The following is a 17,873-nucleotide window of genomic DNA, read 5'->3' on the forward strand; positions in this document are numbered from 1 at the left end:
AACTTGTTTGGACGTCAGAAAAATTAACACACCAAGTATGTTTTTATACAGAAATTAAAACTGAATGATTAACTCTGTAAGAGGTGTTGGAAGTTAATATCAGAAAAGACAGAGTACTGGCCTTTATTCTTCAGGTCTGTTTGTTCCAGGCTTACCTCTGTGTTCTCTGGGCATCATGAAAGACGCTTGGGATCGCCTGCGGCAGTGTATCAGCCCAACCACCAGTATGTCCCACTATGGCAACAACACGTTGCCTATTCTTAACCAGGTGTCCCACTTTGTCTGTGGAAGCCTGCTCCATGTGCCATCCCCCTCACCAACATTGCCGGGTGGACAGACTTGTAGTCAAGCAGATCCGAAGGCCATTACTTTTGCTATACTCCAGCAGCAACAGAGGGCTGAGGTAATATGATTTTTCTCTTTTACACAATATTACAAGCACACCGTTAATTATTACAGCGGAAGAATTAGAATACCCCATAACACCTATCTGTTCTTTCATTGGTTTCATCATGTTTTTGACGTTTTAAATCTCATTAATGTAATGGCTGTCTTCAGTGACTGCGTTTAAAAGGTCTGAACTAGCTACTAACTATTCCCTTTGTTGTGATCAGCTGCGTCTGGAGGCCTTGTGTCAGATGTCATCCTTCCTGTCTAAGATGGAGGAAAAGAGCAGTGGGTTCACCGTCTCCGCTCAGTTTCCTGCATTGTTGCAGTCCGTGCAGCTTCAGTTCCTCTCAGGATGCTTTGCTTTGGGAACACAAATAATTGGCTGTCACTCTGGAGCTAATTATGAGATGCAGCATTACATGGTACATCTTGTAATCATGCTATGACAATGTTTGTGTAGATGTTTATGAAAGCTGTTAAGACATAATGAATGAATATTTAATTCAAGCCAGATTGGGAGAGGAGAATCTCTGAATATTGTATTCATTTGGTATTTGGTTTGTTCTACATTACCATTTTGTTGTATAAATTACCCTCCAATTCCTTTTATCTTAATCCAGTCTGGTACGCATTCAGCTTCTCCGGATACACAAAGAGAGCTACAATCCGCAGCCCACATGTTCTACCAGCAGGTAGTGCGTGTCCTCAAACAGAGGGTTCTGTTGGAAAGAGAACATCCAGGTTTGTTCATTATTGTTTCACGTCTTTAATAAAGTATGCTTTCATTTGCACTGCCTTGTACAACTCCCTGTTGCAGCAGTTTTTATTGTATTTTGCATGTAGTAAAGATGATGTCTCTATCATACCCAGGTCCCTGCCAGCACCTTCTCCTAGCTACAATGTTTGCATTGAATTTCTGCTACCAACCAGTGGACCTGGTGCTGGTCATCAAATGTGGCATCCTGGAAATCCTTTCCATGCTGACCAACAACAGCTGTGCACTGATGAACCAGGGTTGGTTTGCAGCCCCCAAATCTGGATCCATGCTGCTAAGTGGGGCTGTTAGACTAGCATGTGCCCGCCTGCTTCAGATATTGACTGTGGCTGCAAGGTGAGAATGAAGAGACTCTAAACAGCTGCTACAAAGTGTGCATTAGTTCTTCTATTACTTTGATTAATTGAAAACTGAAAATACACTTCAGTGTTTACATTTGCATAACAAATTGTCCTGTGCTCTCAGCTCCTGTGAGGATTTGCTGCCTATGGATGTATCCCATGCTCTGATGGAAGTGATGTGTGAGCAGCTACAAAATATCCTGTATACTTTCCACCAACAGCAGACAGCAGAGAGAGGAACAGCTGAGAGAACAGATCTGGACTCCAGCAGCAAGAGCGCAAATCAAATTGGTATTGCATATTTAGCTATATTAAACTTCACAGAAGTATTTTTTTTTTTTACATAGAGCACATTGAAATATATTCTTTTTAAGGACAGATGTTGCTTTTGTAAGTCCTTTTTAAATAGCCCTTCTGGTTTTGAGTATAGTTTTCCTTTTGTTTTTGTTGTTTTAGGAGTGGAAAGCAGCAAAGTGGTTGAATCTCAGCTTGCAGATTTCTTGGTGTTTCTGAGGCGTGTCCTGTCATTAAGAGTAATGAAAAGACTTTCTACTTTTGTCAAATGGATTGATCCACTCATGACAATTATTTCACATAAGTGCTCTTCAGGTAAGACAATTTGAACCAATAATTTAAAACGGCATTGATATTGGTTACAGTATAGAACCGTTTACTTTGGTTCCTTTTAATTCCCTCTTCCCCTCTACCGTCCTCTTTTAGGATCCCCGTGCTTCCAGAACCTTCGCACTAAGCTTTTGGCCTTCCATGTTTTAGAAAGACTGTTACCTGCTTGTTCTGAACCTGTTCAAATTCAACAGGTATGATGTAAAATTGCAAATGCAACATGCAAGTGAAGATATTTAAGCATTCAACGTTTGAGTTTGAAACTGTGAATGTGATAATGAAGGCGTTGTCCATTACATGTATTCCTCTTCTCTGTTTTCCCGTAGATTGTAAAACAACTCTTTCAGCTCATGTCTGTTTATATGTGGAAGGAACCACTGGCTGAGAAGAACCACGAGGAGATGGCTGAAAAAGAAAAGGGGGTAATACAGCAGTACTACATATTGATATTGATATGAACTGCTCTGTGTTGGTTCATAAGACTTTTTTTTCAATAATATTACTATGTACTTTGAAAACTTGTGTACTTCTCACTATACTATACCTCTTGCTATATAATACTGCTATATAAGCAGTATAATTTCAGTGTGTTATTATGCAAAACAAATTGTCCTTGCAGTTCTATGGCATGTCTTGCCTAATGATCTCATCATGTGTTTACTCACATTGTAGCTACTGATCTGCTGTCTCAAAAACAAAATGAGGCAAAAATTGATTAGTCACCTAATGTACATAAATAATAGGGCAGTCATTCTCCTTTTTTCATGCAGTATCAGTTTTACAAACTATCTATAGCTAACATTTTGAAGGTTTGTGCTATCGCAACTCTAAACTTGAGTAAAAATTTCACAAAATGCTCCACTGCAAACCCTTTAAATTAAGTTGTGTGTCTTATTAAGTCATCCTGTTTTCTTGATTTTAAGGAATTATTACATGCGCCATTTTAAGGTATAATTAAATTGCTAGACTAAGCATTTTGTTCCCTACATTTAAAAAAAACCTGTCTCAGCTTATATACAATTCGATCAAAATGTTTCCAAATAATCAGCCTATCATAACCCTCATAACAATATCAGAAAATGTGTTGATGTTTTCTTTTGACAATTGTGAATGAATGCAGTAATCCAAGACTCAGACAATGCTGTGTTTAAAAAGAAGTGAAAATCACTACTGGCAGTAATGAAATTGAAAACAGCAGGGCTTCTTGATAGAACAGATGGGCCTGTTCTCCATGGTGGGGGTGGAATGAGAGGTGGGAGAGGACAGGAAAATAACAACACATTTTTATGTTAATTTAATGTTCCCTGTATTTTATAGTTAATCACAAAGTGTCATATCATTTATATCATGTCGTTGGATGACTTTATGTTTCTATTTTCTTTACATTCATCCACTGCTATTACACATTGCAACATGTATTTATTTATTAATTTACTGTATTTATTCAGTTGATGAACATTGCTGGTAAACTGTGCTCTCCCCATTATGCTTTGCAGAACCCTGGCAGCTATGATGAATGTATTCCCATTGGAGATTTTTCCTTTGACCCACACAAGATAATCTGCTGTTCTTTGGAGAGTGGGAACATCCTATCCCATGGCTCAGGAGGGAAAGGTTACGGCCTGGCAACCACTGCCATCACATCTGGCTGTTTTATTTGGAAGGTAGGGACTGGTAATTACATAAAGAAAAAAAGCAAACTAAAACAGTTCATCTTTATTTTTTTATTTCCCGAACTTTACCACTGAAATGTGTTGAGAGAACATGTTTAACAAACTGACCAAAACGTCTCTCCGCAGTTCTACATTACCAAAGAGAATAGAGGCAATGAGGGCACATGTATTGGTGTGTCACGCTGGCCAGTCAGAGATCACAACCACCACACCACCAGTGACATGTGGCTGTATCGTGCCTATAGTGGCAACCTGTACCATGGGGGGGAACTGGTCCGCACACTTCCTTCATTTACCCAGGGTGACACCATCACCTGCATCCTGGACATGGAGGCTCACACTATATCATTTGCTAAGAATGACAAGGTCTGACCAAATGTTCACAGTCAGTATTCAGGGCTTTAATTCTTATTGCCTGTTGTGTTTTTCTGCAATCTCTGCATGTTTGTGTTTTTCTGCTAGGAGCCAAAGTTGGCATTTGAAGGCGTGGTTGCCTCTGAACTGTACCCCTGTGTGTTGTTCTACAGCAGTAATCCTGGAGAGAAGGTACTTTATATACTGTACATACTGTACTATAGGCACTTACTTCCCATCTTTGAATCCTGTGTAGGTATTGGTGTATTTTTGCCACTAAACATTTTAGTTAAGTTAAAGACCAAGAGAACTGCTAGCTACCCGTACAGTGAAATGACTGCAGAGTGAATGTGTAAAGCGAGTGAAGATGAGTTTTCTTGACTATTCCAGGAAATGTCTTGAAATTCCACGTACATTTTATTTCAGGTGCATTTTGTAGTGCAACAAAATTGCCTCTGTATTTCTCACAGGTGGCACTGCGTGACCTCCAGATGCGAGGCATGCCCAGTAATCTACTTCCCGGGGAGCCTCTCTGCAGTCCTCGGACCACGGTGCTACTGGAGTCAACAGTGCAGCTTCTCCGTCGGCTCCATCAGTGTGACCAGTGGGCCTCGCACATCAACCACTACATCCACACCCACCTGGAGCTCATTGGTCCCCTGCTGAAAGAGGACGACTTAGGAAGCTTCAATCCAGGTCAGACACTGCATGTTTAGCCTGCACTTTTGTTAATAGACCCTGCTTTAGTTTAGTTTTTTTTTTTTAGATCAATTTTTTATTATTTTTATATTTTTGAACAAGCAGAACAGATAAATACAATTGAACAAGAACAAAAACCCTCTCCCACCCCCCACCCTCTGCGGTCTCGAGGAAAACAAAAACAAACAAATAAAACTTAAATAAACATAAAACAGAAATCACACCTTGCTTAGTCACTCTTCTCTAATAGATCTCTAACTGATACTTGTGCTGCTCCGTTTTTCCATAGATCTATAATCAATGATTTGGCTTTGTTAATCCTTGCTGTAGAGAGCTCAAGCTAACTATGTCTAAAAAATACGCCAACCACTGTTTTATACAAAGTGAGTGGGGGGGGAGCCAGCGTTGAGCTATCATTTTTTTTGGTTGCGGTTGAGCCAGCTAGCCAAATTTTCTTCTGTCTCCCAAGCAGGTGTAATTTAAAATCGTCATTAAGTAACAAAACAATTGGGTCAGTAGGAATTCGACATCCTATCACGTCAGATATTATTGATGTTGTTATATTCCAGAACTAATGCACCTGTTCACACTCCTAGACCATGTGCAGGAAAGTTCCAGTTTGTTCAGGTTGACAGAATGTGCAATAGGGAGTGGGAATTACTTTAGAGACGTATCTCTTCTAAGGAATCCAGTATGTCCTATGACGTATGTTGAAGTGGATCTGCCAAACTGTCTCCCAATTGATTGCGTTCCCCTCAGGGCTCAGCTCTCGCTTCCATTTCCTTGCTATTGGGAGTTCTCCTATGGATACTTGCATCAGTTTAGCATAGATCTTGGACGCTAATCCTCTCACCGGAAAATCAACAAACCATTTAATGACTGGGTGCGCCTCAAGACTGTTTCCCCATGGCACTCCATAACATTTTAGGGCTGCTCTTAAGTGCAGATACAAGAAGAAGGATGTCCTGGGGACCTCAAAACTAGCTCTTAGTTATTCAAAACTCAACATACCTTTCTCATTGAATAGCTGGTTTACAGTATAAATGGCTCTGTCACTCCACTGCTTACAAGTAAAGGGTTTGTTACCAGACATTGAGTGTGTATTGTGCCAAATTGGGGTGTCCAGATGCCACTTGTTGGTGTAGCATAGTTGCTCCTTTAGTTTAGTTTTTATAAACTTTGCTAGCACAGGAAACCTTTATATCTTCAACTATTTTCAACAAAGGTAAAAATAATAATGTCACTTACTAGTTTCTGAATGTTTATTTTACAAACAACAATCATTCTTAGACATGCACTGCTGCATTATTTCTTAGATAGTGATAGTGGACAGATGACAGGAAACGAGGGAGAGAGAGATGCAACAAAGGTCCCCGACCAGATTCAAACCAAGGAAGTTGCGACTCATTGTCTTAACTCCTTAGGGCTTTCTTTTCAATTTGCACCCGTAGTGTTCAGATGTACTTGTCCCAGGAAAGAGCCGATACCTGACCTGCTAGGTACTCCGTATAGGTATTCTGATCCTGATAATGCTAAATTAAGAGTTGCTGGCCATTCTGGCAGTTCACACTTTGATTCTTCGGGTTACTCTGTTGTGCAGCCACCCTCACTGTTTACCTAAATTCACCAGGCTTGAATGAACTTCCTTGAAAGTCAGGTTTGTGTAATACTACTCCCTAAGATTTTGACAGGCCTCTCCATCACAATAGAAACACTATACTCCCTGAGGTCAGTTTAATTCTCTCAGCTTCACATTATCTTTTAATTATGTGAAACTAAAATGAAATTAGCGATCCCTGTCAATCACAAATTGGCTACAGTGGACCAAGCAATGAACAGCTGGTGTAAAGAACAGCTGGATGAAAACCAGTGGTGTTTGATTTGTTACATCTTTGGCTTGAGCATCTGACCGCTGTAGAGTATCAAGTATTTGAAAATCAATATTGAAGGCAATGGATGACGTTTATAAAAATGTACCATCCTTATAAAGCATTTTATTCATGCCTATTACGTATTAGGCTACACTTTGATTTCTTCTCACTGTCTCACATTCTTCTATAGGCTTCAGTCCCACACATTTTGAGAAGGAAGAGAATGAAAGAGACCCAGACGTTGCTGTTGACGACACAGGGGAATTGTTGGCACATCGTCGGCCCCTGTCAGAGGCCAAGCTAGCTGCTCTTTGCACTGAAGTGTGGCCGGTACTGGCCCTGATTGGAGGAGTGGACAGTGGTCTCCGTGCTGGAGGTCTGTGCCTGCACAAGCCCAGTGGGCGCAGGGCCATTCTGCTGGGAGTCCTGAAAGAAGGAAGCTCCCTGGCCAAGCTTCAGTGGGAGGAGGCAGACCTCTCTGTCAGGTATTACAAATATATATACATATTCATATGCCAACTTATTTATGGTATGATATGTCTTTGCATATGTTTCTTAAACGATGTTTCTCATTGACTTCCATGAAACAATTCTTATAATTTTCTTGTCTTGGTCCTTTCAGCATGTTTATTACTCGGTATAATTCGTTTCTGTTAGTCTTTATTTTTCTTCCTCTGCAATCTGTCTAACATCTTTATTTTCATCATTTACCCCCCTGATCTTACTTTCTTCTTGCTTTTTCCTCTTCATTCTTAAATCCATTAACCCCCTGTTGAATCCGTCCTGGTGTCACTCCATGCTGTATCTGTGGGTTCCTCCCATCCTTTCCAATAACTAAGCTCCATGAATTCTTGGTCACCCAGCGACACGCCGATCATCTCATTGGAGCCCTGTGACATATCCTGCTGCGATGTCACCCCACTCGGAGGCCTCAAACCCACGGTGTTGTTAGACCTGATTTATTTGATGGGGCTGCTGGAGGAGCAGGGATGGCTGGGGGCTCATCCAGCCTTAAACCCTAAAAGCAAAAACTCAGAGGAGAACATTGAAGAGAGTGAGATGGTCGAGCCAGACCCCTTCCCATCACCGTCCTCAACCAAAGATGCCACAAAGATCGGTGACCATCATGAGTTGACCTGTCTACCCCAACCTTCCCAGACATCCCAAACCTCCAAAGTGGATGCTTTTGCACATGAACTGAGAGCAGTGAGGGTTTCATACCTTCTTATTGGAGCTTTGAAATCCCTGACTGTCATTTTTAGTTGTGAGAAGCTATCAGATTTGCTCTTAGTACCTAAACATGACCCTCCCAACTCCTCAATTAGTCCCATTTCCAGCCCAAACCCTGACCAGGCAAAGGCCAGCAGCAAACAGTGGGATGAGAGTGCTGAGCTGAGATCGGTGCTGCAGTATGTGGTGCAGAGCATGGTGAAGTGGGCAGTCAGGCCCTGCCCCATCAAACAGGGTGTGTCTCTTGTAGACCTGGAAAGGGCTCAGATCATGATCTACAAAGGTGCCCTTAGCAGACTACAGGAGGACAAAGAACACAAAGGTATCTAGATGTATGGATAAGATTGCAGATACTTTGCTAGTTATTTTAGTTTGTTATACTGTGTTGCAGAGCTGTAGGTTTGAAACTTGGACTTTTGGCAGGCTTAAATTACAAAGATGAGGACTAAGGACTTGACTTGGACTTCTAAAGTCGGGAAACTATTAAGAAATTAATAACATATTGACATGGAGGTCTTGCTTAGCCACACAGCATGATTATTTCATTATTTGGCCTTGGAAGTGAAATGACTTATATAGTATTAGGGCTGCAACTAACGATCTGTTGATCATTTTCTTGATTGTTTGGTCTACAAAACATCTTAAATGATAAAAAATGCCCACCACTATTTCCCAGAGCCTAAGGTGACGACTTCAACGGTCTTGTTTTGTCTGACCAACAGCAGACAACCCAAAGATATTCGGTTTACAATCATTTTAAGACAAGCAAAAGCTTCAATGCATTAAAGAAGCTGGAATAATCAATTGTCAGATTAGCCCATTTGCTTTCTGTTGATCGACTAATCTTTTCAGCTCTAGTTTGTATGTAAAAAAAAAACCCACTATAAACTGCTTTAAAATGAAAATGTTTAAATGATACAACACAGTAATAATCAACATTCAGACCTGAAAGACTTGCATCTTGACTTGCAATTTTCTTATGAAGATTTGTGACCGGACTTGTCCTGAAAGACTAGGGAGTTGGACGGACAGATTTAAAAACTAAATAAAAAGCATAGTATAGCTGAGTGAGCTGAGTGTGATCTGACCTTCCTCTCTTCTTTGTCCTTGCAGAATCTGGCCACACTCAGCCCATTTCTAAGTCCTCCAGCTCTGTGTCCTTGTACAGCGCGGGTTCAGAAGGCACTGCCATCTTTGGCCAATCAAGCAGAGCCTCTGCCTCATCCTCTAACACTGACTTGGCATCCTCTCTGCCAGCACACCTGCAGGCAGATGGCCTTGATAATTTTAACCCTTTCTTTCCCATCAGCCTCCTCCAGTGAGTATAGAATGGGTTAATCGTGAATGATTTTCATTTGATTTAACTGTTGGTTGAGTAATTCATACTAAACATGTTGAATGGACGCAGACACAATAACTAGAGTTATCTTCAACCCTCATGTTGTTACTGATTGCTACAGACCTGTATCTTTTGGCAGCAGCAGCTTTTCTGAAGTCCAGGGAATGGGTGAGTTAGGATGATAAAAAAAGAGAGTGAGGATTTTGCCTGCACTGTCTGTAACCTCAGCTGCAGTTCTGCCTGCTTGTTCTTCTCCTAACCCAGCCAGCTGACCCTAGTGTCAGTGTTATCCTGCTTTAACGAGGCAAACAAACAGCCTCAGTGCTATATAATCAAACAGAAAATCAAATCAAAGCCCTCCAGCAAGGAGAGTTTTGACAAGAATAGTACTCGCAGTACAAATCCCTTATTGTACCTGCTTCTCTGAATGCGAGTCCATACAACAAATACTGAGCTTGAGCATAATGTTGAGATTCAAATAATTGACATATAAGGATACATGCCTGGTTTATTGCAATGTTTAGACATCTCCAAATGTAAAATCAGGTTAAATAAGACTCACCTTATTCCTTCAGATACGTTATATTTCAAATCTTTGGTCAGGACTGAACACTGGCAGTAAAGCACCACTTGCACTGTGTTATTACTGTATATACTTTATCTTTACTCCCTCCAGGCACATGGTCTTAACTCGGTTTCCCACGCTTACCGGCCTGGTTAGCGCTCCCCCCGTGCTGCACCCTTGCTTCAGCCTGGCCAGCTCTGCTTCTTGTGATGCCTTCACAGAGCAGCAGACTAGCTTCATGGAACCAGGTCCCTGCAGCACACAGGCCAGAAGCAGCCTGGGTAAGAACAAGCGCAGAGACGTTAATGGGGGAAAAGCTGTCGGACATCAATATATAGACAAGAAAAAAAAATGTCTCTCCTAATTTAAAATTAGTGACAAACGACATCCTGTGTTAAAGAGAATAGCTCTGCTAATCGTTGCAGTCCTGCAGGTCAGTTCATTTTTAAACAAACTTTTTCCCCATGCTGGCTTCATATTCAAACACGCTACTAATATAATTTGAATCTTAAGTTAAGTTATAGTAAAAGGAGTGGATTTATGATTACTCAGTGGAAACTCTCTTGCATGGTCTTATATGTTCAGCTATTTGTCTCAAAACGGCACGTGTTTTGCTTTGCAATTGGGCAGATATGGTATTTAAACTATCAAATGCATGCATGACACAGTTTGTGCTCCCACATGCTTGAATGGCACCATTTTTTTCATCATCAGTTATGTTGGTGTTATTTTATTTTGTGCTTTTTGTGGTCTGTAAACTAATAAAATGAAGCAAAAACTGATGGGGGGGGGGGAAAGATAAAACAAAATGTGAAAATAATTTATTACTTTAAATTATTATTATTAAGAATTATTTACAGTCTACACGTATGAACATTTATAAATGGAGCTGTGGGCTTGTTTTTGTTTTCTGTTTTTTGTGTACTTTTTCTTTTCTCCTCAACCACCAGAACGGACACAAATGTTTGTCACCAGTCGGTTGCTAGAAATGGGATTCTCTATGAGACATATCTACTGGGCCATGGAGGCAGCAGGTACTGCTTTGTGGAGTGTCTAATATCACTAAATCCTTTGCTTCCTCGGCTTTCTATTTTAAACTGTCCTTCACTGTGGGCTGCAGCCTTGAATACAGTATTTGGCATACATAAAAGTGTAGTTTTTGAATTAAAAAATGCATTGCATTTCTAAGATAGGAGAATTATTAGTTTAAGGATTAACATGATGCTGTTACTCATGGTGGAAATCAATTGAGGCTTTCTTGTTATTTTGTTGTTTTAATGCAAAATTAACAAGCACCATGTTACAATTGTCATATACTGTATATTATGATTAGTACATGTAGGGTTTTCAAAGAGCACAAAACAATCTGTACCTCAGTGACTGTACCTCCTGGAGCAATGTAATTTGATGGATAGTTTTCAGATTTTACTCACTTCTTATGGTAAAAAGGAACAAATGCAAATCCAATTTTTACTAAAATGTTGCAGAATATACAGAATATATTTGCTTCTAGGACTACAATTTCACCACATGGTAAAGGTGAACAAATTCAGATTTTTTTGCTCACGCATGGCATGTAGCAGTATTATGTGTTAAAATACATTGTAATGTTTTCCGCATCACCCATTTTAATCACAAACTGCCCACATTGTTAAAATTGTAGGCCTTCCCTCACGTTTTTTTTATTTTATTTTTTACAAATTGTACACACTAACCCATGTCACACACTCTGTATCATCAGAGCATATGTGCCAGTCTGACCTCAGACACTACACAGAAGCGTGGTCATCTGGTGGTGATGTCCAACACGAATTAGAAATTCCACTAAGACTTGAAATTCCACACTCCATGATCCATCTTTTCTTTTTGAACTCAGTTCAACTTCCCTGTGGTCCCTCCCAGATGTAGCAGGTCACTTGGACTCTCAAACCATCGAGGTGTTGGCCAGCTGGATGCTGGAGCACCCCCTGACAGAGGAGCAGCAGGCAGCTGACTCAGCTAGACCCGAGGGTGCTCCTGACACCCCGTCGTCAGATGGGCCAGAGACAGTGCAATGTCCTGAGCGCTCCACCAGTCAACCCAATGAAAGGTCAGGGATTTGAATAACATACAGACATTTTTTTTAAATTGGTACTGGCATGATAGTATTATCATTGTTATATATACAACCAGTACAATGATGGACTGTATGTTGTTTTGTTTATAGTCTGTTGCCTGGGCTTGACTGGATAGAGAGGGAGAACTTCTTGGATGTCCACCTCACTAGGAACAGACCTCCTCCAGCACGGCGGCGGCGCTCAGGCCCGAGTCAAAGGACCTCTTTCCGAAGGGCAGGTCAGAGTCACTGCTTTGAACCAGAAATAAGATGTGCTCATCAAAGCCCATGTGTTAGTAAAAGCAGACATTGTAAAAAAAAAAAAAAATGAAGAAAAAAAACACAAATGTCTACATGCTGGTTTTAAGCTTCCATTACCTGGTTAAAATATTGTGATTAACCTGTGTCGTGACTCGGAATAAAAACCTTACTACAAATTTTATTCATTTTCATTTGAAGCAAACACCATCTTTTCAGACTTGCCATCACCCAACCCCCTCCCGCAGCTGTACCAGCAGCACACATCGGTCAGCGATTGGCCAGAGCAGGTGGAGTTTCATCCCTTCTCTGCTGAGGAGTCAGAGTTGGGCTACATGGATGACCCATACAATGAAGAAACGTATGAGGACCTGCTCACCCCTTCATTCTTCAGCTTGGAGAGAGACACGCTCCAGATAGTGGAGGTGGCACATACACACACTGTCACCAAGGCTGCATGACATAAACAAAACACAAATACAATTTGTTCCTTACTAGACATATCCTGATGAATCTTATCACCCTTCTTTTAGGCCGGAGAAGAACACAGTCAGATGGTGAAGTGTGAGCTGTGCAACACCTTCACCCTGCAATTTAACAATCACATAAAGCGCCGTCACCCAGGTTGCGGTCAGAGTGCTGCACGTAAGGGTTACGACAGCACCGGGGCCTACGTGGATGTCTGGTTCAAAGGGGAGTGTGGCTCCAACTTCCCCTTCTACCTCCTCTGCAGCTCCTGCAGAGAAAAGTATTTGGCTGCAAACCTGAGCGACTCAAGTTCTAAATATGAAAGGTATAGTAGATAATACAGGAAATAATGGATGCATGCAACACACTACACATAACAACCAATAATGATACCTCTAGACTGTTTCTTGTTCTCATACTTTTATAAAGACTTACTAAACTGGTTATTTACTGGAGCCTGTTATTCAGCATTGTTCTCTTTCTTTTGCTTCAGGATTAAAGGTCTGACATCTGATTTGATTGGCCAACTGGACAGCACTTCTGATGGTAGGGGAGGTCACTAAAATGAAAGTTGTACAGCAGAACGATTTCATTTTTACAATGAATTTTATAATATGAATGGTGCTTCTGTTTGCTCAGATGATTGGGAAATGAGCCACCAAGATGAGTGTGACACAGACAAGCTGACAGGACTGGAAGACTTTGGGCTTTTGCTGAGACCACTTGGGCTGACTGAAAATAGGCTGGTGCCAGACCCCATTGCCTTCACTGAGCCAGATCCCCTCGGAGCCCTGGTTTACAGCTCAGCTGACCCTACAAGAGCAGTAGCTCCCAAAGGTATTGTGTTTTGGTATAGAAAGACCAAAGTCCTGTCATTGGCTGAATGCATTTTAGTCACTTTTGGAGACGATATATGATATATACGGGTGGAGTACAGAAAAAAAGAAAGGGAAAAAAAACAGTTCCATGCAAAGCTGTTCATTAGTAAACAGACGTACATTATCCTGTTTAAATCGCAGGGCAGGGGCTGACAATAGACCAGACCGGCATTGCGTCATCAAGAGCCATTCGCCAAGGTCGCACCCCATTTTGGGGGAAAGAGGGAAAATGCTGAAACGCTGTTATGTAGCAGGTTGTGAAACAAAAAAACAGAAGAATCCATATCAGATATGAGGCACTAAAGATACATGAATATTCACTGTAGGTGTGGTAAATTGCTAAATAAGGCTGGTGGCAACTGTTACTACTGATGAATTGCTAACGTTAGCTTGAGTGGGAGGCTGCTACAGTACAGTCTGGTACAGGCTGTTGGCTCCAATTAAATCTCAGCCTAGCCTTGATCAAACAGTTGGCTATTAAAAGGTTGGTTATTTACACTTATCCTAAAAGATACCTGTTGATGTAATCAAATATGTATCGACGTCTGGGTAAGAAATAACCGGCCGCTCCGGGTCATTGAGCCACTTGGATGGGGGAAGACTTAAGGGACATGACGTCAGACCAGTCAGCCTTAATTTATTAAGGTATCGTGAATGTGCAGGTTCAGGTAAGGTCGCAAAATAATTGTCTAATAATATCTATAAAATAAAAGTTTGTTTGACAAGAAATAAATGCATTAAAAAATATATACCAAACCACCTGGCCATATACAGAGCAATTACTCCTTAGCTAACTGTTGACCTCTTGTTCATGTTGCAGTGAATGTTTTTTGTAACTTTATCTCTGATAAAAGATTCAGCCCACTTGAAACACACACCCACATTCCCTCTGTACTTGTTGGCAGGAGGAGAATCCAACCACAGTCAAACGTGCTGCAGAAAAGTTACTCATCACTCATTTATCATAGCTGGGCATCTGAAGCAGACATAAAGTACTCCCAGTTGTCCCATTCGATCCAGTGTTTAGACTTTTTTGCCTGCCCACACAAGATGGTGTGTAAAAATGTGAGTTTAGCAAGATGTATCAGGGATTTGGCCAAAATGATTTACCATAATATAATGCCTTTTTATATGTGTTTTCCCTCACTAGGGAATGCCCTTGTTGAGCAGAAGACCTCTCTGAGCCTTGGACAGCAGGCCGTATCACTGAGGGACTCTCATGATAGACTAAAAGCTTTAAGAAGAGTCACCTCCACAGCCCAGATCCTGCTAGCTTACAGCATGGTGATGAGAGCACTGGCTCAGACTGCCTCCAGGTACGTTTGACCAGAATATATAGCCTTTATGATATACATTTTTTTCACAAATTCAATGGGGTTTCATTAAGAGTCTTCTTTTATCTTCCTCTCCAGTGCATCAGTGTGCAGCCACTCTAACGGACTAGAGTCCTTGGGTCTGGCAGATATCCGTATCCTGGTTCGTTTAATGACTCTAGCAGCAGGGGGCAGGGCTCACGCCTGCGTGGACAGACAGTCAGGTGTGAAGGGGCTGGCGAAAGAGCGCAACAACTCCACCTGCCTCAGCTTCCTTACCTCAGCCATCGGCAGTGTGGTGTCCCACAGCCCTACTGCTTACAGGCAGCTAGTGGAAATATGCACTCAGGTCAGTTTTCTTCAGTTAATACACTAATTATAAATACTGTATATGGTAATTATAGGGCCAGGAGATATGATCTAAAATATACATCACAACTAGAAGGGCACTCAGAGAGCGCAGACCTCCGCCAAGGTATGCCTTATCTCGCAGTGTTAACGAAAGTGAAGTGACTCTAAGTTTTATAAGAAAATTGGGCCAATAGTTTTTCTATAATCCTGCTGATAGACAGACAAACAAACAAACAAACTGACCATCCAAACCGAAAACATATCCTCCTTGACGGAGGTAATAACAATATCACTACATCAGTTCTATATCAAGTGTTACATTTGTCTTTCATAACAATAAATTAAAAAATGTTTTAATACATCAGTAAATTACACTTTCTTTTTTGTGCTGGCTTACTTTTATATAATTGTATTTACAGTGTTCAGGTTAATACTGTGGATTGCTGGACTGGACTAATGTTTGGTTGAAAATTCAATGAGAGTAACTTTAGGTTGGTAATAGACTAACAGTCTTAGTAATTCATTAATTTGTTTGTTGATCAGCCTAATCATACTAATTATAAATAATAAAATGATGACACATTTCAACATGTAATTATCTGGGCTCATCCTGGATTATTGAATTGTGAAGACATGTAACTGTTAGCAAATGGATGGAAATATTTTTTTAATATTACTGCCTGTAGGACCTGATGGCAGCAGCTACAGGGGTGAACATTGGGGCCATCAGTGACCCGCAGCAGAGAGATTGTCTGAACTCCAGTCTAACAGCTGCAGCCCAGGGAGCCCAGCAACAGAAGGACTACAATGAGCAGACGCCCCCTACATTCTTGGTCACACAAAATCTGGTGTCCCTGCTCACTGAAAAGTGTGTTCACTGCTACAGCCCAGATAAGGCAGAACATGAGGCTAATGGTGAGAGGGAGTAGTTCATTTAAGTAGTTGTGTTGGTATGTATAATTATTTATTACAGTGTTTAAAACCTTGTGATTTTGTTATTCATCGTAGCTCTCTCCTCTGCATATGTGACCTAGATACAGGAAACCAAGGGGTGTCTTCTTCGTCCTTGCCTCCTTCCCCTTTACCTCACCTGAGTGCCAGAGTGGGCCCTCTGGAGCTGGCTAATGCGTTGGCAGCATGTGTCCTGTCTGCCAGGCTGACCAGTAAACACCGCCGCTGGGCAGCACAGCAGCTGGTGCAGGCTTTGGCTGCCACAGGAAGGGACAGTCCTAATAGGCCCCAAACATACAGTGACCTGGCTGGCGACTTGCGCAAAAGTCCTCTCAAGAGGCTGGAAGGACATTACAACAAGGTGAGGGACTCACAATGTAATCTGCATTATAACATGTTTTTTTAAAACAGGATATGTCTCGTTTTTGTTTACCCTTTTTTTTTTTTCTGCAACCTTATTGACCAAACAGTGTTTCCCTTGTTCTCACAACAGGATGAGATGTTTTTTTGGTTTGTTTTTCAGAAAAAGTCCTGTTCAGAAACTCAGGGCCATTCATTATCCACATAAACAATCTGTATGCTTATTTTTACTACAAAACAGCGATCTTTGCACTTCAGCTTGAGAATATGAAGAATTTGTAATCACAGTTCTAATCGTTACTGTGCAGAGAATTAATGCCTGTAAAACATCCACCAAGACAGGAATTATTTAGTGGTAGCATTTTAAAAACAATATGTGAGATACAGACAGGTGTGAGTATTCCAGTCTCCTTGGACCTAGGGAGAACCTGGCCACTGGCACATTTCAGTTATAGCAGGGGCAGGTCTGGTATTTCACAACCTACAAGTTAAAGGGAGCTTTCCATTATTTCTGTTCTGTTCAGGTGACCAGCTGTTCCTGGAACAACGACCAGAGTTTGCTGGCTACATGCTCTCAGGACAAGGTGGTGCAACTGTGGAGCATCGGTCAGAACACTGTGGAGTTACAGACCACCTTCTCCTGCATTACCAGGTTTTGTCTGCTTGTTTCCGTAGTGTTTTGTCCAGTGAGGGTTTTACAGTTTCATGCTAATTTTAAAAGAATATCCATTCATATTTATATAGACTGAATTGAAGGTCACTTTTAAAGCTACGTTGTGTAAGAATTTCTCCCATCTAGCTGTGAAATTGTATATGACAACCAATTGAATATTACTTTTTAGCCCTTCCCATTCCGAGCGCGTTTTAACTCCTACGGTGGCCGAACCCGAAATTAGCTCTCTCCATCGTTTACACGCAGCTGTTCTAGCCACTTCAATATTAACTTTGGTCTTGTTGCTTTGCCTGTTGCGTTGTCGTTTTAATTCTTTTTTTCGCTTCCCTGGCGAGTAATCTCCCCCTGGCATTCGTCACGGTGCCACTAGGTGTAAGAGGGCGAAAGGCGGAGGTATGTCCCTCTTTGGCTAATGTATTTTAAAGATGGAGGCGCTACATGGCTGCCGTCATTCAAGCGAGTCATTCGCATGTATTCTGAATGATTCTGAATAGCAGATTCTACGCTTACGAGAATACTTTGATTAGTTGGATGAAGGAATTACACATGAATGAGTACATATTTGTGAAAGAACAAAGGGGTTTTTGCTAAGAATCAGCTCAAAAAATTACACAATGTAGGTTTACATGTAAATAAAATGGACTGACATTTATGTGTTGGGTTCT

At 41.2% G+C, this 17,873-nt stretch overlaps 1 protein-coding gene across 9 annotated transcripts in view; it reads left to right on the forward strand.

Moving 5' to 3' along the window:
* The window catches only part of LOC116062792 (probable E3 ubiquitin-protein ligase HERC1), a 43,901-nt gene that overhangs the window by 16,065 nt on the left and 9,963 nt on the right, over positions 1-17,873 (forward strand). For 3 of the 9 annotated variants that reach the window (XM_031317464.2, XM_031317463.2, XM_031317466.2), the window contains exons 27-54: positions 150-403; positions 615-812; positions 1,011-1,131; positions 1,261-1,501; positions 1,631-1,797; positions 1,963-2,115; positions 2,227-2,324; positions 2,457-2,552; positions 3,627-3,794; positions 3,930-4,169; positions 4,266-4,349; positions 4,628-4,853; positions 6,918-7,212; positions 7,567-8,279; positions 9,071-9,275; positions 9,973-10,142; positions 10,812-10,895; positions 11,764-11,950; positions 12,068-12,195; positions 12,416-12,639; positions 12,748-13,007; positions 13,176-13,228; positions 13,322-13,519; positions 14,711-14,876; positions 14,973-15,222; positions 15,911-16,139; positions 16,259-16,536; positions 17,060-17,187. In XM_031317464.2, coding sequence (XP_031173324.1) covers positions 150-403; positions 615-812; positions 1,011-1,131; positions 1,261-1,501; positions 1,631-1,797; positions 1,963-2,115; positions 2,227-2,324; positions 2,457-2,552; positions 3,627-3,794; positions 3,930-4,169; positions 4,266-4,349; positions 4,628-4,853; positions 6,918-7,212; positions 7,567-8,279; positions 9,071-9,275; positions 9,973-10,142; positions 10,812-10,895; positions 11,764-11,950; positions 12,068-12,195; positions 12,416-12,639; positions 12,748-13,007; positions 13,176-13,228; positions 13,322-13,519; positions 14,711-14,876; positions 14,973-15,222; positions 15,911-16,139; positions 16,259-16,536; positions 17,060-17,187 — 5,614 coding nt within the window. Of the gene's footprint in view, positions 1-149; positions 404-614; positions 813-1,010; positions 1,132-1,260; positions 1,502-1,630; positions 1,798-1,962; positions 2,116-2,226; positions 2,325-2,456; positions 2,553-3,626; positions 3,795-3,929; positions 4,170-4,265; positions 4,350-4,627; positions 4,854-6,917; positions 7,213-7,566; positions 8,280-9,070; positions 9,276-9,417; positions 9,465-9,972; positions 10,143-10,811; positions 10,896-11,763; positions 11,951-12,067; positions 12,196-12,415; positions 12,640-12,747; positions 13,008-13,175; positions 13,229-13,321; positions 13,520-14,710; positions 14,877-14,972; positions 15,223-15,910; positions 16,140-16,258; positions 16,537-17,059; positions 17,188-17,873 lie in introns of all 9 variants that reach the window. The other 6 variants (XM_031317470.1, XM_031317471.1, XM_031317472.1 and 3 more) reach the window with 6 other exon arrangements.

Source organism: Sander lucioperca, chromosome 14, assembly GCF_008315115.2.
Source record: "Sander lucioperca isolate FBNREF2018 chromosome 14, SLUC_FBN_1.2, whole genome shotgun sequence".
Lineage (NCBI taxonomy): Eukaryota > Metazoa > Chordata > Actinopteri > Perciformes > Percidae > Sander > Sander lucioperca.